Source organism: Peromyscus maniculatus, chromosome 15 (genome assembly GCF_049852395.1).
Source record: "Peromyscus maniculatus bairdii isolate BWxNUB_F1_BW_parent chromosome 15, HU_Pman_BW_mat_3.1, whole genome shotgun sequence".
NCBI classification, from domain to species: Eukaryota; Metazoa; Chordata; class Mammalia; order Rodentia; family Cricetidae; genus Peromyscus; species Peromyscus maniculatus.
In genome coordinates, this window is record NC_134866.1 from 51,214,155 (window position 1) to 51,241,306 (window position 27,152).

General features: G+C 35.9%; 1 protein-coding gene across 4 annotated transcripts in view; it reads right to left on the reverse strand.

The window, feature by feature from the left end:
* Adamts6 (ADAM metallopeptidase with thrombospondin type 1 motif 6) overlaps positions 1-27,152 on the reverse strand; it is a 250,439-nt gene that overhangs the window by 196,792 nt on the left and 26,495 nt on the right. For 3 of the 4 annotated variants that reach the window (XR_013044769.1, XM_076551952.1, XM_076551953.1), the window contains exons 2-7: positions 22,680-23,054; positions 19,697-20,061; positions 7,228-7,396; positions 2,356-2,570; positions 1,515-1,598; positions 856-1,001 (exon numbers count right to left, since the gene is read on the reverse strand). Coding sequence is in view for 2 of the 4 variants with exons in the window: in XM_076551952.1 (XP_076408067.1) it covers positions 856-1,001; positions 1,515-1,598; positions 2,356-2,570; positions 7,228-7,396; positions 19,697-20,061; positions 22,680-22,776 (1,076 nt within the window). In the remaining 2 variants the exon portion in view is untranslated. Of the gene's footprint in view, positions 1-855; positions 1,002-1,514; positions 1,599-2,355; positions 2,571-7,227; positions 7,397-19,696; positions 20,062-22,679; positions 23,055-27,152 lie in introns of those variants that run through there. The other variant, XM_042261590.2, reaches the window with a different exon arrangement.

Genomic DNA, 27,152 nt, shown 5'->3' on the forward strand with positions numbered 1-27,152 from the left:
TAACAGGCAAAAAGATCTTATTGTTATACTCCACAGAGTTAATAAATACAAACAGCATTGTAAAACTGGAAAGCAGGGATGAATTCATTGGGTTATTATGGAGTAATGACTTTGCTCGGGAGACAACTTTACACACAGTATGTTCTTACACACAGAACGTACACACAGTATCTGTTTCTTAAAGATTTTTCTTAAAGAATTTATATGTATGTGTGTGTTTGTGTGAATGTATGCAATTTGTGCACCAGTAGCTGCAGAAGGCATCAGATTCTCCAGAACCGTAGCTACAGGCAGTCGTGAAAGCCCAAAGTGGGTGATGGGATCTGAATGTGTCTTCTCCAAAAGCAGTACAGGCTCATACCCCCTGAGCTATCTCTCCAACTCTGGATATGCTTCTTTGCATTTAAATGCTTAATTTAAATAATGTAATTCAACAGACAATCAATCTCCTCTTTTCTTAGTAAATTAGCATAAATTAACATAACTAGGAAGTACATAGGAATAGTTATCATATCTTATGACCAAAAGTGACAACATATATATATGCTTTTAATATTTTGTTTTATTAACAAATGATATTTGTACTTCCAACTGAATATTACAAATAAGACTTATAAGGAGAAAAGTTATTTATTAAATTTCTAAATTAAATCTTAATCCTTTTTCCTTATTTAGCTCATTTGATGCTAGCACATTAATAGTAGACCATACTCTTCCACAGTAATAAAAAAATAAATTACTACTTTGCTCTTTCTACACTCATGATCTGAATGAGGCCTTAGATAAAACTGAATACAGTTTACAACATCAAGCAAACACAACAATCAAAGGAAAAATACTTGCAACAAACCATACCTAGTAATAAGAACTGCATTATCGTGGTGGGCAATCCCATTTTCTGGAATGGTGTTTCCATCACTTTGGTGGGAGAGAATGGATTTCTGCCACTTACAGAAGCTATCGAGGGACTTGTCTGCATGATGGTTTATCTCCAAGTTTGGCTGCAATACAACATGCATACCAGAAATGTTCCAAACAAATTACTAAGGTCAGTTGTCAAACTCTTGCAAACTAAAGTGGGACTATAATTAGAAGCAGTGGTTTCTAGGAATAATCTCCTGCCGATTTTTATCTCCACAACATCTGACCTAGGGTTCATTTAATTTACTACGGAATAGACTTTCATTCCAGTTCCAACTTCAACAATAAAGAAAGCATATATGAGATCATCAGCATACAAAAAGCAACCAAAACCATTATTATCAGGTAAGCCATACAAATAAAATGCTCATCTTTAATTCTGAAACATGTAGCAAGTATGCATTTATGGAGAGAAAGCTTTAATAAGAGATGAGATGTATATTATTACAAAGTATTTCAATACTTCATAAAAATTGAAGTTTAAAGCAAAAAAAAATTTAACTAGGACTTCCTAAGAGAAGTATAAAAGAAATATATCTGTTCATAATGATAATCCCATAGCCTAAAAGCTTTGATATAAAAAACATTCTTACCTGATCTTCTGTGAGAACAATTAAGCGAGCCACTATAATATTCACAACGTTTCCTAGACTGGAGTCACGGTAAAGTTTGGCAACCTGACCTCCAGAAAATAAGAAAAGACAAAAAGTCAGACAAAAAGAATGGGATGATATTTTGAATTTCTAAAAAGATAAGAAGCATTTTTAGGACTTTATGGTGTATACTAAAAGATATTCTTTTACCCTATACCACTTAGGACTCCACCTTCAAGACGCTTTGGTTAAAGGACTTTATGTAAGTCTACAACAAGAAGTATTTTCTCCTAGAGATGAACTGCATGCATCACAAAATCTATAATATGAGCTGATGTTTCAAGTTCCTTAAATACGATTTAACAACTCATTTTTAAACATTCACATTAAGTAAAAATGAACAATAAGACATTTTAAATTTTATTTTCCTTAAACTTAAAAGTTAATTGACCACCTGGGTATGGTGGTGCATGCCTTTAATCAGGCAGATCTCTGAGTTCAAGGCCAGCCTGGTTTACATGTGGTAAGTTTCAGATAGCCAAGGTTACATAGAGAGACCTTGTCTAAAAAAAAAAAAAAAAAAAAAAGTTGGTTGGTTGACAAATTCTTAGTCTCAGTGAGGGCAAGTTAGTATAATTCTATGGCAGAGAATGTATTTATTTTCTTTGTACAAGTTCTAGACTAAATCCCAACCAGTAATTAAAGTAATGATACAAATTCATTTTTTACCAATTTACACAAATGAAAGTTTATTATTATTTATCTCAGTAAAAATTCATTACTTTAGTATAAAACACAACAAACTACTTAGTAAGGCAGTCTATAGAGGGATCAAACTTACAATATTCATCACACTCAAAATATAATGTTCAATGTCTTTACGGCCATGGTAGCCCACCATCATTTTGTCAGCCACTACCAGGGTCTCCACAAATCTCTCAGTGCTCACAGATCTTCTCTGTCTGCCGTGAATATGTGTGTCGTTAATTGGTAGTAAAGAGGAAAAAGCAGAAGACGTCTTATTCAGCCACCAAGGCTTGCCATTTCTGGTGAGATCTGCAATCAAAAGAATTAAGTAATTCAGATCAATTCACTAACAAAATACACATATATCAATTTCATGTAGATAGGCTTCTCATAAACTCTCTAATGGATCAAGATATTCAAAATAAGAGAACAGAGTAAAGAACTGTATAAATAAGGAAAAGTTTCAAGTCTTCAAATTAGTTATCTAGAAAATTAATGTTAATATTCAACTGCTCATGAAAATGAGATCAATAAAGCTATGAAGTAAATTAATAGATTTTTAAACAAGTCATTTCCTATTATTCCAGTGGCTAATTATATATTGGAACATTTACTGTAATGAACCATTTAAGATTTATAATAAACTGGGGCCTAGCATATATATATATATATATATATATATATATATATATATATATATATATGTTTTTGTTTCTTTTTCGAGACAGGGTTTCTCTGTGTTCTTTTGGTGCCTGTCTTAGATCTTGCTCTGTAAACCAAGCTGGCCTCGAACTCAGAGATCTGCCTGGCTTTGCTCCCAAGTGCTGGGATTAAAGGTGTGCGCCACCACCGCCCAGCTGGGGCCTATATTTTAAAAATAGACTAAAACCACACTGACAGAGAACGATTCTGCTTTCAGGATCTACCCCAATGTGAAAAGCATCTGTGTTACAGGAAGATGCTCTTGTTAAATTGTCTTAACTAGAATCAATTCTGTTCTTCTCGGTTTTAAAAAAGCTACGAATTGGGCTTCCCACATAATTTTGCTGTCTACAACTATTTATGTTAGCAGAACACACAGAGCTTACTTTTCACAAGTCTAAAAGTGGAGTTGCTCAGTGGTTAAAGAGCATGTGATGCTTGACCAAGTTCAGATCCTCATAAACCACTTAAATCCAGGTGAGTGAGGCAAATCACCTGTGATTCCAGCCTCAGAAGGCAGAAACAGGGGATCTCAAGAGCAAGCTGGGTAGCAAGGCTAATCCTATAAGTGATTGGATTTAGAGACCCTGACTTGATAAATAGGTGGAAAAACAAAGAAGATGGTTTCCAACATCAACCTGGAGCCTCCTTAAGTACATGCATGTTACATGCACACGTGTATCCACACACAAGCAAAAAAAAAAAAAATGCTTACACACACACACCTGGAAAATGGAAACAAGAAAATAAAATAAAGGTAAGGGGTATTAACATGAGACCTGGAAGATACGTTAGCAACACTCTTTTTTGAGAATATCACTTCTACCTTTTCTGTCCTCCCTCCAAAACCTCCAACATACCCCTCCTTGATCCTTTCAAATTCATGGCCTCTTTTTTCATTAATTGCTGTTAGATGCATATGTGTGTATGCATATATATATATGCACATGTATATGTATGTATATATTCCTAAATATAACCTTCTCGGTCTGTATAATGTTACTTGTATGTACATTTTTGGGGCTGACCATTTGATATTGAATAACCAGTTGGTGTGCTGCTCTTTCCTGAAAAAGACCTTTTCTCCCCCTCTCAGCAATCTTTAGTTGCCTGTAGTTCTTTGTGTAGGGTTGAGGCCAAATGCCACCCAACACACCCCACCCACCATTCTCGTTGGCATGTCTATTGATGTCGTCATCCTTGTTCAGCTCATGGTTAGGTGATCATGTGCTGAGACTTTATGGATGTAGCTTCTGACATTACTAGAAGACAAAGTCAAAAACCCCTCCAGTCCTTTGCTCTTATCTGCTCCCTCTTCTGTCCCTTGGGCCTTAGGTGGACGATTGTTTTGTAGAAGTATCCCTGGACTAGGCTCCACAACATTGCATTTTGGTTGGTTATTTTAAAAAACAGTATATCCTTAATTTTTTTAAATCAAGTTTTTCAGTACTGAAGATAGTTTTTAGTTGTGTGCCATTTGTAAATACCATGTTATTTATGTTTTTCTTTATTATTAAATTTGAGTGGGTAGAGGACCTTAACTTATGTTTCTTTCATGCCTTTATGCAGAACTAAATATTTTTATCACCTCCAGTAGCTAAAATGTTTGATGAGGAAAAGTTTAATGAACATGTAATTGACAGAAAGTGGCACTATTTTAATTGTTCTTCCATTAGCTTTCGCCTTTTTAGAACCTTGCACTGGTGGGATGGAGAAATTTTACAAAGTAAGAAAAAATGGTCATAGTCATGAGAAAAAACAGTTAAATACTTTGGAAGTTCACATAAATTAAATATTTCTCTTTCTTTCTAAAGGTCAAGAGAGACAGAGACATAACAATTTTTTCAGTAGTCTACTCCAAAGCAGTTTTTGCTCATGTCCAGTTGTGGCAAATAAACCCATAGGTTACCACAATGACCCTGAAAGCCACAGATTACCACAATGACCCTGCCTTCAAAACTCCTTTGTCAGTACGGGTAGGACCACAACTTGGAATACAAGTGATTGCATACATACAAATATATGATTATGTTATACAATCGTATAGCATTTTCCACCTCTGACTCTTCCTTGGTGGCTTGGAGAAGGCAAGCAACCATGTTTTTTAACTCAAGGGAAGGAACTACAGGTTCCAACCAGCAGGCCAGTCAAAAACTAAAGCTATATACAACCACAAAGAACTGAATGCTGGGAAGAAACAAGGGAATGGGGAAGTAGATGATTCTTTAGTAAAGATGCCAAGGGAAAATCGAACTCTAGCTAAAGCTAAGCATATGATCCATCTATTCGGGCTTCCAACCCTCAAAAGCTGGAAGTAATAAATGAGTGTTTTTCAAGTGTTGTTCACAAAAAATATTTGTAATAAATATTGTTGTGATCATTGTCAACATGTTTTTCATATTAAAAAAAATCAGTTTCTCCTGTTCAGTCATCTATTACCACAAAATCATTAATTTATAAGTTATACCTATCATTCATTCCCCTGGCTAGACAGCCTACTGTCTAAATATAGAATTTAAGTTCCATTAATTTGGTCCATTATACTTCTCTGAGCCATTCAATTTCTATTTATTTTAACTTAAAGCATTGAAAGATTATTTAGACATATCTGAATCCTAAATAGTAATGTTGCTACTACCAGCACCATTCAGATTGTTATAATTTTCAAACTTTTAGCTTTTTAAATTGTTAGTTTGCTTGGTTGTCAGTATGCCAAACAATAAATTCTGCATCCTTCTATTTAAAAATGTCTGATAAAGACAGTATATAGCACATATAATTGTATATCCACTATATGTATGTACATGGAAAGAATATGTAATATTCTATTTTTTTAATTTAATTCAATGTAATAACTCATTAGAAGCTTTCTTCTACATTTTATACATTTTCAAATCATTTCCATAATGCTAAACAACAATTTGTAACTCATATACATCTAGTCAAGAATGGATTACTAGGTTGACTTGTTTTGTTTCAAAATAAATGTTAACAATTCTTTAAATGATTCTTACTATTTATTCTTTGCTCAATTAAATATCTTATACATTGTAGAATATTAAAGAAAATTTGCTCCATGAACATACATAACAATAACTTTTCTCCCTAAAACTAATAAATGGATCTCACTGCCATCTAAAACAATATTTTGGCCTTTTGATCATTACTTAATAAATGTCTGCATACATGTAGCCATTTATAATTGCTGTGGTGACCTGCTACACTTTTGTTTGTGGCATTTATTTGTTTATTTACCTGTTCAGTTCACTGTCTCTGTCCTTTGTTGAAAATAATCTCTATGAAACAGGACCTTTTGAGTTTTATAAATGCCATAGTCCTAGTAGCTAAAAGTGTTGCACATAGTGTAAATAAATATTTATTTAACAAATATATGACTAGATAATGGAAATACAGAGAAACAATAGTATCTATCAATGGGCTGAAAAGATACCCCACTATCCCTGGGTACAAGAATAACAGTGATTTATTTTTCATAATTTTTTTCTTTTTTTTTTTGATTCTCTAAAGTTTCTAATGTAGACAGAAATTGTTTATTTTTTTAAATAATTTATTTAAATTTATTTTACGTGCATTGGCATGAAAGTATCAGATCCCCTGGGACTGAAGTTAGAGATAGTTGTGAGCTGCCATGTGGGTGCTGGGAATTGAACCCGGGTCCTCTGGGAGAGCAGCCAGTGCTCTTAACCGCTGAGTCATCTCCCCAGCCCCCAAAAAATTGTTTCCATAAAAAGTTTTAAATTCATATTTTGAATAAAGTATAAATAATTTATAACTGAGTGAGTATGGCATAAATATGCCCAGACAGAACCAAAGCATTTTGTACTCTATATTCTGACATAAACTTTAGTTCTTCACAGAGCTGGCAATAAAGGTCTATAAATTCACGTCTCCCAACCTGGTCCTAGGGAAATTCCCAGGAATCTACAAGGATGACCCCAGCTTAGACTACAAGCAATAGTGGAGAGGGTGCCTGAGCTGGCCTACTACTACAAATAGTATGTGATTCCACTCCTCAACAAAACGTTTTAAGCCCATTCATATCCAAGACACATTTTAAGGATTTCTTAAACAACCTCCAAACTGACTTAAAACTATTACTGGGAAATACTTTTTAAGATGGTTCTAGACATTATAAATCTAACCACTCAAGTTTGTATGCATAGTTTTATTACTAATAATATTTTACTTTCCATAAAAAAGAGGCATAAGCAATACACAATGTTTCCCAAATGCTTGCACTCACCTGAAACCCCACAATGAGAATGATCATAGATATGTCGTTGCTGGAGTGTAGACTTTTTGTAAATAACATGAGGATGGCCATTTTCATAACTAAAATGTTTGGAATCCTCTGTGGTATTCTTTAGAGGTTCAATAAAATATTCTTCATCTTCTGTAGCAATAATACCATGCTAAAAGAAGGAGCAACAAAGGATTTACCTAGAAGGGTCATTTTAAATAAATATCTTTATTACCAAGATTAAAAGATAAATCAGTATCTCCCCAAAACAGAAATAAAAATACATGTTAATTTAAAAATTGTTTATTTTCTATATTGTGTAAATTTCTTAAGAAAGGCGATTAAACACCTGCACATGTTCTGCAGCATACTAAGTATGTCACATGCACATCTCCTCAAAGACTCTGAGTCCATAGAGACAGCTAGCTATACAACTGAGTTCCTTTCCAGATGGTGGCTCAGGTACAGCTTTGTTAGTATTAAGTTTTACCCAATACGAAAGGGCAGGGGGCTGCAAATCACCTGCAGGATCAGTCTCTGAATACCAGTCCAGTGGAATTCTCCTTTCCCTACTTCCCTACTGCCAACTGAATGGAAGGACTCCCAACTTTAGGGGCAGTAGAAGCCAAAAAAGAAGGCTGCTAGGTCCTTGAGCGGCCTCTTAGAAACCCGCCTGATGTAAACACTAACACAAGGGAGAAATGCGCTTCTTCAGTGGTAACCGTGGACATCTGAGGTTTGTGATCTCCTGATGAATATGTTTTTATTTAACATATGTTCCCTTTTGGATATGAAGTAACAGGCTCAGAAATCAAGAAATTGTCCAGTACTGTCTAGAGAGAGGAAGGAAACAGAACTTGCTGCGGTTCAAGACAAGCTCCTCTGTTTCCCACAGTTTTTCATCCCTTTGTGCAAACCTGTTTAATCGCCTCCTGTTCAGCTGCCCTAGCACTCCTTAAAGCTTCTTGGGCTTAAATGGAGTGGCATCTGAGCTAAATTAGAGATTATTATCAACATCATTTATTTTCAGTTAATTTAATTCCATAAATTTATTTATTTAATCTAGAAACTCATTTAATTTCAGTGAATTCACACTGTTGCAGCACAAATCTTGAAGTCAGTTAAGCTCAGTGCAATGTTCCTACGACATGTTTTAACTCTCAACTAAACTACTTGCTTTCTTTGAGAAAAGCATTATGTCTTCTATTTCTTTGTATCAGTTACAGCCCCAGAATGTGTCTCATATGAAGTAGGTTCAAATGGTTTGTTGGTGAAAAAGAAATAATATGGGGAAAGTTACCTGCATGAAAAATAAGAACTCCATGAAATAAATAAATAAGAACTCTACTCTTCTAATCCTGTTTTCCTAATTGTGGCATATGAAAAGATGGTTCTTTATCCAACTACCCTTCAACATCAGCTAAAATACAAACCCTCTGAACTTACTTCCTCAGCTGAGAAAAATGAAAGAATTGGTCTAAATTACTCATTTAAAACAGCACTCTGGGGAGCCCTAAGGGTTCCATGAAGTACCCTTGAGGGATTGTCCCAGACAACAAAGGGAGATCTAAATGACTTAGATTCCAGGGCTCAGAATCAGCTGTTTTTATTAATCAGTGTGCTAAGTGTCCAAATAATAGTTCATATGAGAAAAAGGTTTCCTTCTCTAAAAAAAAAAAAAATAGAAAACATCTGGTCCAAATAATCTCTAATGTCCCTTTGATCAAACTTCTATGATTCTATTTAGAAAAATCCACTTGAACTACTACATGCTTAGAAAAATAAGACATAATCAGATATGTTATAACTTACAGAGAAGGTTGTCATTCACCCACAACCTACGTGAAATGAGTTGAATAAAAAAAGAGGAACCCTTAGTAACTTCATGTTATTTTTATGATTGTTTATATCCTTATGGGTAACAATCCCTATATTAAATACAAACCCTGAGGAATAACTCAATACACTGTTAACAAACTCCAATATCTACATAAAAATGAGTTTACCAGGCAGTTTAATAAGTACTAGAAAACTGAACACAGTGTTTTAAAAACACAGGCAAGTTTTGTTAAGACTGATTAGAAGAAAGTGTAGGACAGCAATCCAGAGTTTGACCCACAAATGCTAGGACACTGACATCACACTGGTCTGTCATCAGTATTAAGTTGAAAGCCTCTAACAAAAAAACTCAGGTTATTGAGGGAAAACAGATTCAGAAGACTAATAAGTAAGAAAAAAGAAGAAACCCTGTAAGAATGAAAAGATTTTGAAATGGCATTTCAGAGGTTTTATGTAGTATGTATCCTATAAAATGTTTCTACGTGTCTCACTTAATCTTAATAGCTCTATGAAATAAACAATACGATCAGCTTTACTCTACAAATAAGCAAAGGCGGCAAAATTTAGCAGCAAACTCATTTGACTGACTTCAGAGTTTAGACACTTAATCACTATATTATAATCATCTCATCATCTAAGGGTTGTTTCTGATTGAGTGCCTATGGTAGTATGAAAACTACACTAGTTGGCAGAGGTGAAACAGTGAATCAAAGAAAGTCTGGGCTCTGTCATAATGATTACATTCTAGTGGGAAAGGTAGGACAAGGTAATTAATTAATTACATATATAAATGGTATATCAGATCATGATGTTAAGAAAGGGAGAAAAGGCAGTGGAAAAGGACAGAGAAGAATTATAAGAAGGTTATATTGCTGTGGGATGGTCTATATGTCAAATTGCTCTGATTGGTCAATAAATAAAACACTGATTGGCCAGTGGCCAGGCAGGAAGTAGGTGGGACAAGGAGAGAGAAGAATTCTGGGAAGCGGAAGGCTGAGGCAGAGGCAGAGAGACACTGCAAGCCGCCGCCATGATAAGCAGCATGTGAAAACTCCGGTAAGCCACAAGCCACGTGGCAAGGTATAGATTTATAGAAATGGATTAATTTAAGATATAAGAACAGTTAGCAAGAAGCCTGCCACGGCCATACAGTTTGTAAGCAGTATAAGTCTCTGTGTTTACTTGGTTGAGTCTGAGCGGCTGTGGGACTGGCGGGTGACAAAGATTTGTCCTGACTGTGGGCAAAGCAGGAAAACTCTAGCTACATTATATAAACTATTTAGAATATTTGGAAATATCCTCTATGATGTACTATTTGGACTGCAGAAATAACTCAGTTGGTAAAGTACTTGCCTCCTGCACATTAAGACCTGAGATGAAGCCCCAGAAACCATGAACATGCAGGTATGGTGTCCCACACTTGTAATATTACTCTCTAGAGGAATCCCTTTACGCCTGAGATGGATAAAGATAGATCACTGAAGCTTGTCTAACTTACTTTGCCCAAGTCAATGAGGGACTCTGTCTCAAAAATTAAAGTGTATGGTACCCAAGGAATAACACCTGAGGCTGACTACTGGTGTCCACATGCATGGAAACACACATGCACACCTACACACTCACATGAAATATATTGATATTTGAACAAAACCTGCATAAAGTAAGTGAGGAAGCGAAAAAAGGTGTATTGATAAAAAAGACCAAGCACAAAGAAAATGAGGTATTGTGGGATATTTGTTTACACTGTATGATGTGTCTATGTTTTACCTCACCTACCTAAGGCACCTGATTGGTTTAACAAAAAGCCAAACAGCCAATAGCTAGGGAGAAGGTTAGGTGGGACTTCCAAGCAGAGAGGAACTCAGAGGGTTAGATTCTAGGCACTCAAAAGACACCAGCAAGCCTGGAGCAACTCGGATGTACAGAATGGGAGAGAAGTAAAAGCCATGTGGCAGAACCTAGATTAATAGAAACAGGTTAATTTTTGTTTATAAGAGTTATTTGGGCCGGGCGGTGGTGGCGCACGCCTTTAATCCCAGCACTCGGGAGGCAGAGCCAGGCGAATCTCTGTGAGTTCGAGGCCAGCCTGGGCTACCAAGTGAGCTCAAGGAAAGGCGCAAAGCTATGCAGAGAAACCCTGTCTCGAAAAACAAAAAAAAAAAAAAGAGTTATTTGGAAACAAGCCTAAGCTCAAGGCCAAGCTTTCATAATTAATAATCTCTGTGTCATTATTTTGGGGCTGGTGGTCCCATGGGAAAGATAAGCTACGATGAGGTAAGAGCATCCGTGCACTATTTAAGAAACAGCAAGGAGAGGTTGGGGATTTAGCTCAGTGGTAGAGCGCTTGCCTAGCAAGGGCAAGGCCCTGGGTTCGATCCTCAGCTCAAAAAATAAAAAAAAAAAAAAATTTAAAAAAAGGAAAACAATTAGCCGGGCGTTGGTGGCGCACGCCTTTAATCCCAGCACTCGGGAGGCAGAGCCAGGCGGATCTCTGTGAGTTCGAGGCCAGCCTGGGCTACCAAGTGAGCTCCAGGAAAGGCACAAAGCTACACAGAGAAACCCTGTCTCGAAAAACCAAAAAAAAAAAAAAAAAAAAAAAAAAGAAACAGCAAGGAGTTACAATGGCTGACTAGGGGAGAGAGGGAAGTTATCATAAGATTAGAAAAGAGGAGACATGGATAAGTGAAGTCCCCAAAACATTACATCTGGCTGGCAAGAGCAGTTTCTCACTTCCCTCAGCATCCTTACTCATGCTTATTCTAATCAGATCAGGATCATGAGGACTAATATCATATCCTCACTGCTGGGTTTCTACAAGAAACTCAAGCTGCACTTCCTGACTACATACCCCATGTGTTAGAGACATCATTCACCTGATTCTATGCTCTACTCCTTTACCCATCATCCTAGACACTTCTGAGGATCCCTTGTCATACTTGAGCCAATCAAAACTCCCTACATCTTCAGTCTCTCTGTGAATGTTCTAACAAGAATCTGAAACTCTCTAAATGACTTGGGGTAGTAATCTAGAACAGTGGTCATTTTCTAACTTCTTGTGGTTCACTACCACTTCAAAGGGTTTTCTTTCTTTCTGCATGGAACACCAGCTTCTCATGCCATAATCTTCTCTTTTTCAGTTGCAGTTATATGACCTCAAGTCCCTAAGTAAATATTTTAATTTTCTGAATCACAGTTTCTGCATTACCATTTCTCAAGTTTCAATATTTATATCACAATTCTTACCTGTTTCAATATTTATATCACAATTCTTAAACTTTGTTATGTGTACACATGTGCCCAAATTTCTTTACCATTTCTTTTGATAACTAGAAGACAACATGAATGGACCCTTTCAAGAATATTTTACTGAAAATAATATAGATTTTCAGAGACCAAAATATAGATTATCAATAAAACTTACTGTGATGAAAAAAGTCATCAAAATATTTTAAATGTGTCAAATATATTGTATAACAGTTAAAAATATTTTCAGTGACTCTATAAAAATGACAATAGTTTCATAATAATAAATAAATAATAGTTTAAAAGCAAAAAAATGTAACATGATACAATAGGAATGTATTTAATTCATATTAGAATAAGAGCACTATATTGTTTCATCACTTATGTTTTGTGATTAAAGGAAACTCACTTTTTGGTTAAGAACTAGTCTGATTTCAAAAAGACCCCTTCTGAGTTGGCAGCTTGCTGTCCTCGACCCTCAGTGAACTGCACACTCAGGAGACTCAGTAAATGTCCTGTGACTAGATTGTGAGAGCTCTTAGGAAATTACCTCTAGACTGGACTGAGAAACTTTCCTTCAGAACTGCACATGTTATTCAGCAAGGTGAAAACCTGGTCAGAGCCAGAGTGTTCAAGGAAACAAAAAAACTCCAGGCAGTGTACCCAACATCAAAAGGGGCAGCCCAGGGGTCTGACGGCCATTCAGCTGGACTCCTGATGGACCCAATGGCATGGCCAGCATCTGTGATCTAATGTGTGAAGAACTGCTTATTGATGCAACCAACATGTCACCTGTTCCCACAAAGGATGGCCTAGAGGTGAGAACAACATTCACAGTCCAACTCCTGAACTGCCCAGAAGTATGACCAGTATCTGTGACTTGATCTGTAAATGACTGTTTGGACAGAACTAGCATCTGTGACTTGACTTTATAAAAGTCTGTCCACCATGGAAGGAGGGGTGCTGGAGAGATGGCTCCATGGTTAAGGCACTGGCTGCTCTTCCAGAGGACCCAGGTTGGATTCCCAGAACCCATATGGTGGCTCACAACTGCCTTCAACTACATTTCCAGGGAATCTGACACCCTCTTCTAGCCTTCACAGGCACCAAGCACACACATGGTGCACAGACATACCTGCAGGCAAAACACTCATATATATACATACATACATATATATATATATATGGGTAATAAAATAATTTTTAAAAATATTGCCCAAGAGTATGAGGCTTCTTGGAGTCTAGAAAGGAACTGAAAGATTGGAGGCTAAAACCAGCAGCCAGGTGAGAGTATATCAGACATAATACCCACATCAGCTTTCACAACTTCATGGTAATTCCCTTTACTAAACACCCGATGCAAGGCCAGCTCTGTCCTTTGTTCTCATCCTTTCTCTCTCACTCTCTGTTTTTCTCTTTTCTCTATTTTTTTCCTATTTCAAGTTCCTTGGATAAGTTTCCTCAAAGAACATAAACTATCTCATTTGTGGTGTGTCTGTATCTTAGCCTCCTACGGCCTCAGACAATCTAAGGTTATCTGATGGCATTTTTGTGTGTTGGCTTTGTTTCTGTTGTTCATTTGTTTGTTGTTTTTGTTATTTTTGAGACAGGGTCTCTCTACATATTCCTGGCTGTCCTGGAAATCATTCTGTAGACTGGAACTCACTCTGTAGATCAGGCTCGCCCCAAACTCACAGAGATCTGCCTGCCTCTGCTCCCAAACGCTGGAATTAAAGGCGTGTGCCACCACCCTCCTGCCCCTGACTGAATTTTTAATGTTTATCTTTTCATTCTAGTTTTAGCCAAAATTCACACACACACACACACACACACACACACACACACACACTTTTGTTCACCGTTTCCTTTTCTCTGTTCTATAGTTTCTCTGTTAATTTGCTATTAACCAATAGTCTTACTCTCCTTTGTTCCCTTTTACTCATATCCACAAAAAAAATAACATCTTCATGTACATCAGTGTTTCTTTGCTTCCTAAAGTTATTGGAGTTTAAAGGGCTTGTTTGTCATTTGACTATTTCTGTATGTTGACCTACTCTTTGGTAGTGACTGTTTTTCAGGCAGTATTCTATTTTCAGAGAAGTAATGGGAACTAAGCCTAGTCTCCAACACACAAATCTAGCTCAATGCTATTATTACGCAGTCCCTCTATAGCACTGCAAATACTTCCAGTGAAAGAAGAGTTGGGGAAAATATCCAACAACGGATCTAATTATCCTAACCAAGATGCATATGCCTCAATGCAAAAGCATGAAATAATTGAAATACATGAAAATCAAAGGCAATATGACTCCTCCAAAAATAACTAAATGCACAATGATGTCCTCCAATAACAGTAAATTTGATGAAAACCCAGACAATAGATTCCAAGGAATGACTGTAAATGTACTAAAAGAGTTTAGAGTGCACAAATAAACTCTTGAAAGAATTCCAAGAAAAAACAAAGAAGGAGCTACTGAAATATATTACTCAATATAGGATAGGTCCTCAATACATATTGAAGGTGGAATTCAAGAAAGATAAATTCTGGGGGAAAAAGTGCCTGAAATATTAGAAATGAAAAATCCAGTAAGCCAAATAAAAAGCTCCATGAACAACCTCATCAATAGAATCAATCAAGGAGGAAACAGAATATCCAGGCTTAAAGACAATGTAAAGGAACTGAAATATTCAAACAATGACAAGGACAATTAATAAGAAAAAACAATGGAACATTTAAGATCCATGGGACACCATGAAAAGACAATCTATGGGCATAAAAGAAGAATTTCATGCTAAAGGCAGAGAAAAATATTTTCAAGAAAATCACAGCAGAAAATGCCCCAAATCCAAGGAAGGTGCTCATCCAAGTATAAGAGGTATTTTGACACCAAATATACAAGACCCTAGAGGAACATCCCCGTGATCTAGTATAGTTAAAATACTAAAAATACAGAACAAAGAAAGTACATTGAAAGCTGCAAGAGAAAAACAAAGTCACTTACAAAAGGGCAAGACCATCAACAAAAACTTTAAAAGCCATGAGGACTCAGAATGATTATTACAAGCTCTAAAAGAGAACAACTGCCATCCTAGACTATTACATCCAGCAAAACTATCTGTCATAATCAAAAGAGAAAGAAAAACTTTCCATGATAAAGGCAGGCTAAAGGAATTGATGACCACTAAACCAGATCTACAGAAAATACTTGAATCTTTCCACCTGACAAGAAAGATAAACACATCTATAAAGCCATATGAAAGAATAAACCACACTAGAATAGAAATACACTAATAATAATATTAAATAATTAAATAATAAATAAAACACAATAAAATAAGAATAGAAAAATGTAAAATATAATAAAACTAACAAAATAACAGAAATTAACAAATACTTTTCAGTGATAACTCTCAATATCAATAACTATCAATTCTTAAATCCAAAGCCAATGCTAAAAGATTGTATTTAAAAGGGAAATTTACATATGGATATATAACACCTTGAACCCCAAATTTGCATTTGTATTAATTAAATAAAATCAACGTTGGGTCAGGAGGCAGAGTTAGCAACTAGTTGACAGAAAATAATCAGAGAGAGTCAGAGGACCTCTGGAATATGGATAGAGAGACACACAGGAAGTAGTGGGGAGGTACTGAGTGTAGGATCTTTTTTGGCTTGGTAGAGCAGAAGAACTGCACTCTTTCTGAGTCTTGGTAAGGAGGTAAATTCAGCTAGTTGCTCCTCAACCTCTCTGAGCTAGCAGTGTTTAGCCCTAGCCTCTGACTACCGAGTCTTATTGATAAATAGAATGATAGAGATTTAGTTCAAGCTCCATTTGGTGGCAGGGGCAAGAGGCAGATCCTGCGGGATGTAAAGGCTACCAGAGAAGCAAGCCAGTAACTGCTGAGCCGCAATTATTGGCTGAAAGAGAAGTAGATTCAGGTGCAGCTGCTGTGCCAGAAATAAAAAACAACAGTGAAGCTTTGTGGTTTTGTGGGATTCTTTGGGAGTAGGGGGTGTCTCTGACTCTAGCCTACCCTCGGGACCCTTTTCCTCCTATTGGGTTGCCTCATCCAGTCTTGATAGGAGGGTTTGTACCTAGTCTTATTGGAACTTGTTATGCCATGTTTGGTTGATATCTCTGGAGTCCTGCTCTTCTCTGAAGGGAAACAGGAGAAGAAATGAATCTGGGATGGGGTGGGGGTGGGGGAATGGGACTGCAGTCAGGATCTAATGTTTGAGAAAAGAATAAATAAAATGAATAAATAGAACTCTCGGATGTGATGAAGAAAGCAAGAGAGAGTAGATAAACAATAAAGACATAGACTTTCTTCAATAAAATTATAACAGAAAATATCCCAAATCTAGAGAAAGAAATAAACATTCAAACATAGCATTTAGACCCTCAAATAGACATGACCAGAAAAAAACAAAAACAAAAAACCAAAAACCTGTCCACAAATTTTCCTCCAAAACTAAAATAATGTATCTTAAAATAAACCTAACCAAGGAATTGAAAGACCTCTACAATGAAAACTTTAAAACACCAAATACAAAAATTAAAGACATCTGAAAATAGAAAGACATCCCTTGTTCGTGGATTGGAAGAATCAATATTGTAAAAATGTCATTATCACCAAAAGCAATCTATTCAATGCAATCTGCATCAAAATTATAATGGCATTGTTTACAGGAGGAAAAAAAACAATCATAAAATTGATATAGAAGGACAAAAGGCAAGCTATAGCTCAATAGAAAGAGTAGTGCTGAAGGTGTCACAACTCCCAATCTCAAATTATACTAAAGAGCCACAGTAAGTAGCAACAACAAAAATCACAGTACTGGTACAAACTAGGTCTGTAGATCAGTGAAACTGAATAGAGGACACAAAAATCAACTCTCACAGGCAAAGCCACATATGCCCTAGGTAGACTCCTATTGCTGTGATGAAACAACATGACCAAACGCAAATTGGGACAGAAAAGATTCATTTCAGCTTACAACTTATAGATCATCATTCAGGGAAGCCAGGGAAGGAACTCAAGGCAGGAACCCAGAGGCAGGAACTGAACCTGTGACCATGAAGGAACACTATGTACTGGCTTGTTCAGCTTGGTTGTTTGTTTTGTTTTGTTTTGTTTTTATACAACCCAAACCAACCTGTCAAGAGGTGAAGAGAGTGCACCACCCACAGTGTTCTGGACCCTTCTATATCAATCATCAACTTGAAAATACCATACAAGTGTGTTTTCAGACACATCTACTTAAATTATTTTCTCAATTCAGAATTCCTCTTCTAAAATGACTTTAGCTTGTCTCAAATTGACAAAAAATTAACAAGCACTGCATGGATTAGAGAAAAGATAGTCCTTTTAACAAACTATGCTAGGAAAATGGAATTTCTACATGAGAATGAAACTAAACCCGTATCTCTCAATTTGCCCAAACACCCATCTAAAATGAATCAAACACCTTAATTACTGTAAGGCCTGAAACTTTGAAATTGCTAGAGAAACACATAGAAAAAAACACTTTATGGAGTAAGTGGAGGCAAGGATTTTCTGACTAGAACCCCAATGACACAAGAAATAACCCCAAGAACTGACAAATGAAATGAAGATTCTTCTATACAGTAAAGTAAAGATATCTCCAGAATCAAGAGACAGTGTACAGAAGGGTAATGAAGAAATACTACCAACTATACATCCCACGGGAGTTAGCACCTACCTTATAAATCCTCTAGTCAACAAATGATATAATGAACTGAATAGACAGTTTTCAAAAGAAGAAAGGCAAATGGCCAATAAATACTTGAAAAGGAGTTCAACAACCTTAGCCATTGGAAATGCAAATGAGAACTTCTTTAAGATTGGTTCATCCCAGACAGACTGACTTTCATCCTGAAAAGTAATGCTGATAGGACATGGGCAAACAGAAGCCCTTATACACTGTGGTTAAGATTGTAAACTTGTGTATTCCCACTAAGAAAATCAGTATGAAGGGCCCTCAAACAATGCCCAGCATAAATAACCCAGCTATACTACTCATGAATACACCAAGTCAACATACCACAAAGATACTTGCACATCTACAATATAGCTGCACTGTTCACAATAACCAAAAGATAAAATCAGCCTAGATGTCCATCAAGTGATGAATGGTTAAAGAAAATGAAATTGTGGTAAATATGTACAATACAATTTTCTCTTTAGCCATAAAGAAAAATGGAATTATGACATTTTCAAGAAAATGGATACAACTGGAAAACATCACATTAAATAAAATAAGTCACATTCAGAAATATCATATTTTCATGCAGAACCTAAATTTAAAATTACATATGTGTACAGGTGTTTGTGTGTATGTGTTTGTTTATATGTGTATATATTTCCCAATTACATAGTTTTTTTTTTAATTTAAAACTTATTTAAATTCTACTGTACTTAGATTGTTGTTTTCTACTGAAGTTAAAAACAAGAATGTGGCCAGGCAGTGGTGGCGCACGCCTTTAATCCCAGCACTTGGGAAGCAGAGGCAGGCGGATCTCTGTGAGTTCGAGGCCTGGTCTCCAAAGCAAGTTCCAGGAAAGGTGCAAAGCTACACAGAGAAACCTTGTCTCAAAAAACCAAAAAAAAAAAAAAAAACAAGAATGTGGGTCTGTTATATATAGTAAGAAAGAAAAATGGTTGCTGAAAATAGAACTAAGACATAAAAGTGTTTATGTTCTTTACACATAGTTTTAATGGAACATCTATATTAGCCTGAACAGGGTAAGAGTAGATGAGGAAGTGGAGGAGTATGATTTTGTCTGAACTGAGAACTATGTATTTACCATTTTACTATAATACACTCAAATATGCAGCATTTAGGAGTACCCTGCACTCTTGAACCCATTTTCAAAACAAAATAGGCTTAACAGTCTTCATATAAATAGTAAGGAAATATTACATAGACACTGGTATAAAATTTTGCTCTAAGAACTCATCACCATAAGTAGACGATAGCTTACTTTAAGTCTGTGTGCCCTCCCAGAGACAAATGTGGAAGAACCTAAAGGGTAGTTAGTGTCATGATTTCCTGAATACAAATACACCTTGGAACTGTTCATGAATGATGAAGCTTTGTGATTTGAACAGGAAATTCTGAGTATAAAAGGATGCCTAAGAGGTCACTCACTCTCTACTTCTCAATGAGTCTAAAAAGCTGTCCTGGGAAAGTCACTGTAAGCATTATGGAAAACGAAGATGAAAAGTAAAAGCAGCAGAAATAATGAATATTAGGCTATCACCTTTCTACTTAAACCACTTACATGTATATTTTAGCGCAAGGAAAGGTATTTATAGCGTGAATCTATCTTCCCATCAGAAATGTAAAGTCATATCTACTTACCAATCCAACACAGTTGCTTAAAGCCACTTTAGTTGTGCTGCGTTGATCGTGCAAGTATCCCGTGTAGTGACAGTTGTCTAAGAAATCATGTTTCCACTGGGGTCCATCTTTCCCCCAGTATTCTACTGTAAAGTGTTTAGACACAAAATCTGTATTGAGAGTCAAGTTTAGGTGAAAGTGCTTGCCATAGGCTGAAAGTTTAAAAAATAATTTAGACACCGCCTGCTGGGGCTCAATAAGGTCCATACTTCGTCTTCTCCTTGAGTGCTTATCATCTTTCACAGTAAAGCTGAGAAAAGCTCCATTTTGATCAACTCTTATTGGAATAGTTAGCTGGTAGTGTTCAAGGTAAGTCAGGAATTCCTCTTTGTAGTCACAAGGCAGAGAATCCAGAAAAGCACATGGAAGAAAAGAAAATTTAACAGACCAAAGAAGTAGCAATATAAATAATGATGTCAATTAAAACTATACATCATTATATGTGAGGTGTGGATGAAAATTTTATATTAAACAAAATGAAAGAGTAAAGGCATACAATTGAAAGATTAAGTTTCAATTGTTTAATTTCTCAAAACAGTATTATTTAAAAAAAAAATTATTTGTGAAGGACTAACTAGTCTTCTTTCCTAAATTTAATTTTTAACATATGGAGTTTAAAAGTTCTTCTAGAAGTATGAAAATCTTACATGAAAATGAGACAAAAAGCACATATACATTTAAAAAAATGTTTAATTCAGATAAAGTTAGTTTTGTAAGCTATCCAAAAACATACATGGAGAATCTCTACAGCTCTGAAGAAACTATCTTCAAAGAAGTAAATCATCACTAGGAATGCAAAAGGCCAGGGACACTTTAGAGGCCAATCTGACAGCTCCTCACAATGTTAAACATGAATTACCAGATCACTTAGATCTGAAAAAAAAACTAAAATCTAAAAGAAACAAAAACCCATTTCTGGGTAAAAATTTATGTGTGAATGTTCTTATCAGGCCTGTTCATCAGAGCCCAAGGAAAGAAAGAATGCAACTAAGTCCTCATCAGCTGATGAAGAAACAGACTGTGGTGAGCCAGGTAACACTATTCTCCAGGAGAAAGGAAAGCAGCAGTGATGTGGGCTGCAATTGCACCTGAATTAATCCCCTTTCACAGCAACTGCCTTCTCTCTTCTTCCTGCTTCTGTGTAGTCGTCACAAGAGGCCAATCTCTAGAGTTCAAAGTGGAGAGACTGCCTCGGAATAGGGAATTGGGGAGTAACTCTTACTGGGTAGAGGTTTTTTTGTTTTGTTTTGGTTAGTCTCTAAAAAAAAATATTACAATGCACTAAAGTTGATTATGGTAATGTTGTACAGCTCTAAAACCTACTAAAAACCATTGAGATGTATACTTTAATAGATGTGTTATTTGTATGTTATATCTCAATAAAATTTTAACAATCAAGTGTAGAAAAAATTAGAGGGCTACTATTTTTTTCTTTTTCTTTTTTTCTTTTTTTTCCTTTTTTTTTTTTTTTTGGTTTTTCGAGACAAGGTTTCTCTGTGGAGCTTTGCGCTTTTCCTGGATCTCGCTCTGTAGACCAGGCTGGCCTCGAACTCACAAAGATCCGCCTGCCTCTGCCTCCCAAGTGCTGGGATTAAAGGCGTGCGCCACCACCGCCCGGCTCTATTTTTTCTTTTTATTTATTTTGTTATCTTTTATTTCATAGGCATAAGCATTTTATCTGCATGTATGTATTACACACCATGTACACGTCCAGTTTCCATGGAGGCCAGAGGGCATAAGAACCAGTGAAAGTAGAGTTTCAGATAGATGTAAGCAGTCATGTGGGTGCTTGTAGTGAGCACGGATCCTCTACATGAGCAGTGTTCTGTATTACCACTGAGCCTTCTCTGCAGCCCCATGATTTTCTTAGATTAGTAACCCATCTCTTCTTAGCCAAACCTTCATTCAGTTAGGTTTACCACTAGGAGAAACCAGTTATCATCCCATTGTCTCACTGCCACACATGGAGTTTACTCCATAAACATAAGGTCGAATAAAACTATAACCAGGGCGGGTGGTGGTGGTGGTGGTGGTGCATGCCTTCAATCCCAGCACTGGGGACGCAGAGCCAGGCGGATCTCTGTGAGTTCGAGGCCAGCCTGGGCTACCAAGTGAGTTCCAGGAAAGACCACAGAGCTACACAGAGAAACCCTGTCTCGAAAAAACAAAAAAAACAAAAAAAAACAAACAAACAAAAAAAAAAAACACGAAAATACTGTAACCAGTGGAAATAATTTAAAATGTGTTGATTCACTTTTTATAAATAAGAGTCAATTAAATACTATGGTTTTGTTGATCAACATTCAGAGGTATACTCTTCACACACAGACTTCCAAATATGTACCAGTCTGTAACACCTTCAGCAGCACCAAAAAAATTATTTGTTACTGGGTATTCATGGGAGGAAAATATAAAAGGCTTGGCTTTCAATAACTCTATGAGGAATGGACTGGTCCATGAACTACAATATGACATTTCCTCCTGGGACTTTCTTTATTGAGGTCATTTCTATGATATAAAGTTCAATTGTCTAAATTAAAATTGTAAGAATGAGAATCCTTATGATTGGAAAGTATTTTGTTGTTATTTTTGTATTTTAAATGAAGGGTTCATGTTTAAAAGGGTCTGTATCAAAGTTTATCTGGTTTCTTCATCTTCTACAACATAAACATTTGGTTTCTGTTGGAAAATGACCCTAACCAGGAATGAGTCTATTAAATGTAGAAGATAAGAAAAGCAGCAGCTTAGAGTGCATCATTTTCTAAGACCAGTCAACTCTAAGACCCACTCAAGAATTAGCTCCAAAGGACAACTTAAACATCCTCTTAGCACCTTTGTTTCTGTCCATCTGACTAATATTCCCAAGAAACCATTTACCAAACTATAGAGAGAGAGTTTTCATTTTGTGATAATTTCTATCAAATTTCAAAATCAGATATCCTACCTTGAGAACTGTATGAAAGTCTGTGGTCACTATAAAATTCCGAAGAAGCCATGATGAGGCTCAAAATCCAAGTCAACGTTTTCCACGAAATTTCCATAATTTGGAAAACTGAATGATATTTTGGAGGGCTACCTATGAGCTAGAGAGTCAATATCATACCAATATCGAAGCATAACAATTTTAATTCCTTAAATCCTCTTGCAAATGAGTTATTAGATGCTTCACTGTTTAACAGGTACTTTTCCCCAACATCTTGTACTTTCTTCTATGTCTGGATTCATTTTCTCGATCCAAAATGAAGAGAATAATGATGATAAAATTTTTCATAAGCAAAGCTCAGAGTGATGGGTCACTTCAGTATGGTCATTCTTTAACCTAGAGGGGAAAATGTGAGTCAACTGAAAAAATATCATGAATGGACATATTTACTACAGATTAATGAATATTTGCCAAAGGACATAAATTCAAAAGAATTTAATATAGTTAAATACATAGTCAGAAACCTAAGTAGCTAGTAGGATAATTTTACAACTACTATAGTCAAGTAAATAACCTTGGAGCTTGAGATTATAGAATAGTTGTTGAGCTTGCACAATATTTTAGAAATCAAGAAAAAAAAGAAGAGGAGAGAGAAGGAGGAAGAGGGCATGGGAAGAAATCTGAATAGGAGACTAATAATTCTTTTAAAAATAATGAAACTCTGAAGATAACAATGGATATTCATGGTGTGCCAATCTCCTTTTAGTAAGATAAAAATGCAGAGAAACTGCATAATCTAAGTCCATCATATGTACTGAACAAACGGTATGTGATTTCATTCCTCAATAAAACATTTTAAGCCCATTCATATCCAAGACTGGTGTGCTGCTTCATGGGGTACCTATGTTTTGTTCTGACAAAGCAGATCCATAAACACACAGTGAGATTATCAACTGTCTATGAACACTTAGATAGTATCACAACCTAAACTTCTAAAAAATTGAACTGATTTATGGCAGAAAAGAATTTATCTAGAAGTCTTACATGACTTCTTGGGAAACTCAAATAAAGTAATTTCAACTCTGTATAATGTACTTGAAAAGATGTCTTTACAACCTTATTCCAAATAACACAACAGTTCTCAAGTCCTATCTCATATGTCTTACCTCTGACCAATATCATCACTCAGAATACATAATTCAAAATATTTACATGTGTGGCCACCTGGTTTCCAAACAGATAACACATCAGAAGAAAAAAATAACTAAAGGATTAAAAAGTAGCTCACTAACAGCAAAACAATAACTAAAAAGGACAAAAAGTTCAAATATAATTTTAGAACCCCACAGTAACACAGCTTGGGATAAAGGTAAACCATCCTTACGTAGTTCCTATTGTGTACACAACTATGCCATAGTTCACTATCTGATTTTTGGTAATATTATGTCTGATTTTGTAATAAAGGTTAAGTCACTGCTATAAGATATATTAGTACAAATAAGATAAAGAAATATGTAGAAGATATTAGAAAAAAATGTTATCTCAAATTCCTTACATAGTAGTCACATAATAAACATTTGCCGTATTTGTTGGCTTAAAAATAAATGAATAAATGAATCAATAGTAGATAAAATATAATCAGGCATATACAGGGGTAACTGGAAAATTAAGCTAGAAATATTTGTTATCATAACTACCTAAAATGCCTCACATTCATCTCTACAGATGTGACCAAACTGCTGACCTTTGGAAAGTTGGTTCACTAATCAGCAAATATTTTCTCACCATGTTTAAAAATGACATTTAACAACAGCAGAATACAGAAAAAATTAAAACACAATCCTTGCCCTTGATGAGGAATTCATAATCTAAGTAACAGAAAATTTCGAAATAGATGGTGATCAGATGAAGGAGATAACCTCTAAGTCAGTGAAGATAGACTACGGAACGCTAGTGCAAAACAGTATCTCAGGTAGGTCTTGGAAAGGAGTGGAATTTCACGAGTCAAACTGTTGGATATAATCATTACTTATATAAGGAATTTCACGCCAAAAGTCCTAGATGGCAAGCAGGCAGAGATGGTGGGAATAGGCACTAGTATTAGTAATATTAGAAATAGTAAATTTGGTTCCTGTGCAGAAGCCTAATTAGTAATATATAGAAAAGTAGTTTAAGGTCAAACTAAAAATAAAATATTTAAAATACAGATTTAATCTTCACTCACAAAATAATAGCACCCCTGTGGTAAGGCAGACTCAGCAATCCTGCCTCTTAACATCCACACTCTTTTGTCATTCTCATCCCTTGAATAATTTAATTCTACTCAAGAAAAATATCTCAATATTGAGAGGATGCCATTTCCATGATTCGATTACAAAAGATCTGGGCTTACAACTTGGTACCAGACTTTGTTTCATCGGCTTATATGAAGCGACTTAATACTTAGATGCTCGCAAAAAGGAAATTAGAGGAACCTCCACATAGTACTGGCAAGAAAGTGGGGCCCCATCCAATAGCAAGTTATTGAATCCTGCTCTAGAATCCATGAACTTAGAAGTCCATTCTTCCTCAGTGAGGGTTCCTGGAGAGAACTCAGTCTTCGCCAACACTTTGATAATAATGTCATCAGAAGGGCATAGTCACAGCTGGACTCACAGAAACTGGCATAGCCAATTTGTGCGAAATTAGTTACTCTGTGATAATTGTTATGCAGCAACTGATAAGTAATACAGCCACCGATTATCACTTGAAGAAGTTGGCATTCACTGAGATCAGGTGAGTCTAGATCTAGCAAGTGAGTCCACATTCATACACATAGCTTTCTGCCTCAGGATTCTAAGTTTTGTGTATTATATCACACTTCTAGCTTGAGGTACTCTTTTGAATATTCAGGAGTAGTTCTCTACAACTGTGCAGTACAATATGTTCGCAAATGGAATCCATTAGCATGAACAGTTTTTTTTTTTTTTTTTAAAGCAACTGACACAGTTGTTTTATGTCACAACTTCTATTTCTGTTTAGGCAAGACAAAACTTTATATTCTCAAGTTTAAAATCTGTAAAAATACTAAATGCCACTATTGTTCAATCATAATAAAGAAAAGAATCCAGAGTCTTGGTTTGCAACCTTCTCAGACATGGTTCTCTACTCCAGACTGAACCATGGAATATCAATGCATGATTACTGCTTCATGAACAGCACTCACCCTTAGTGTTTTCAAATCACTAGAATGTTTTCAGTAATAACATCTGACATCAAATGGGTCCTCCACTTCCTTTAATTGTAATCTTCTTTTAAGGAGGAATTTACAATTAGCACATTTGAGTTCATTTTCTAGCAGTCTTGAGGGATTTGTATTAGATCATCCACACCTTCCCCCTTGTTTTCTTGGACACTGAAACTAATGGCAAACTTACAATACAATGGGCTTGATTGAGAAAACAATTTTCCCCCTTGATCTTCAGTTTTGTAACTTCACTCCAACCCTTCCAAACACTAATCTATAAACATCTAAGTTGACTAAGCCAGTAGCATTAATAGGAAAAATAAGTAAACTAAAGTAACTTATTCCCTAAGAAGGGCATTGGTACTTCATAGAAAGAACAGGAGTTCCAGAATTAAACAGACTGGAGTTGCGGTCTTGCTCATCACTAGATACAGTATCTGGTACATGGGCACTCAATAAGTTAGGTGCCTTTCTCCTTCCCTCCTCACTATCTTTTAAACCTCCTATGCTCAGAGAACAAACTTGACACTGTATTGGTGCTCAGTTGGCCAGAGCTCAATTAAATTATAAGCGGCATATCTAAATCACTCTTAGTCACTCACACAGTCCAAGTGAATTGTGTTAAACCCCTTTCTGACACCTGCTGGGAAAGTTAATCTAGATGCCAGAATAAAGTATGTGTAGAAAAAAATAGTTTCCAAAGTTCAACTAACACTAAAATGCTAGATAACTGCTCAGAAATCTCAATGCATTAATAAACCTTTCAAGTTGTATAAGAACAGCAGCATTATTATGTTGTGGGAACACAAAGGCTGGCTACTGCTAGTTTGACTTCAAGTTACAAAACCTCCCTGGACCTGTTTTCTCAACTATAAAATTGAGACTTTTTGAGAGAATAAATTAGATTGCACCTGATAGCATGTCTATGTGCTTCACTGGAGTGACTAAATAAACATTATCCCTCCCCTCCTAATATGCATTACTTTTCAAAGCTTTTCCTACAAAAAAAAAAAAATTCATATTCCTCCTTCCCTGAAAAATGTGGGATAGTAGGATAACATAGAGCCAATATGGAAGCTGTCAACTCTTTAAGGCAGAGTGAAGAACCTAGGCTATGATAATTATACCTATAACTTTTAAATTTGAAAATACAAGCAAAATGTCCAGTTCACTTTGACTTTTGTATATGATTTTTATTCACAGTATAAATGGCCCAGCAGGCAAAGTTAAAGAATAATTTAACTGCTTCCATGGATCAAAACTACACT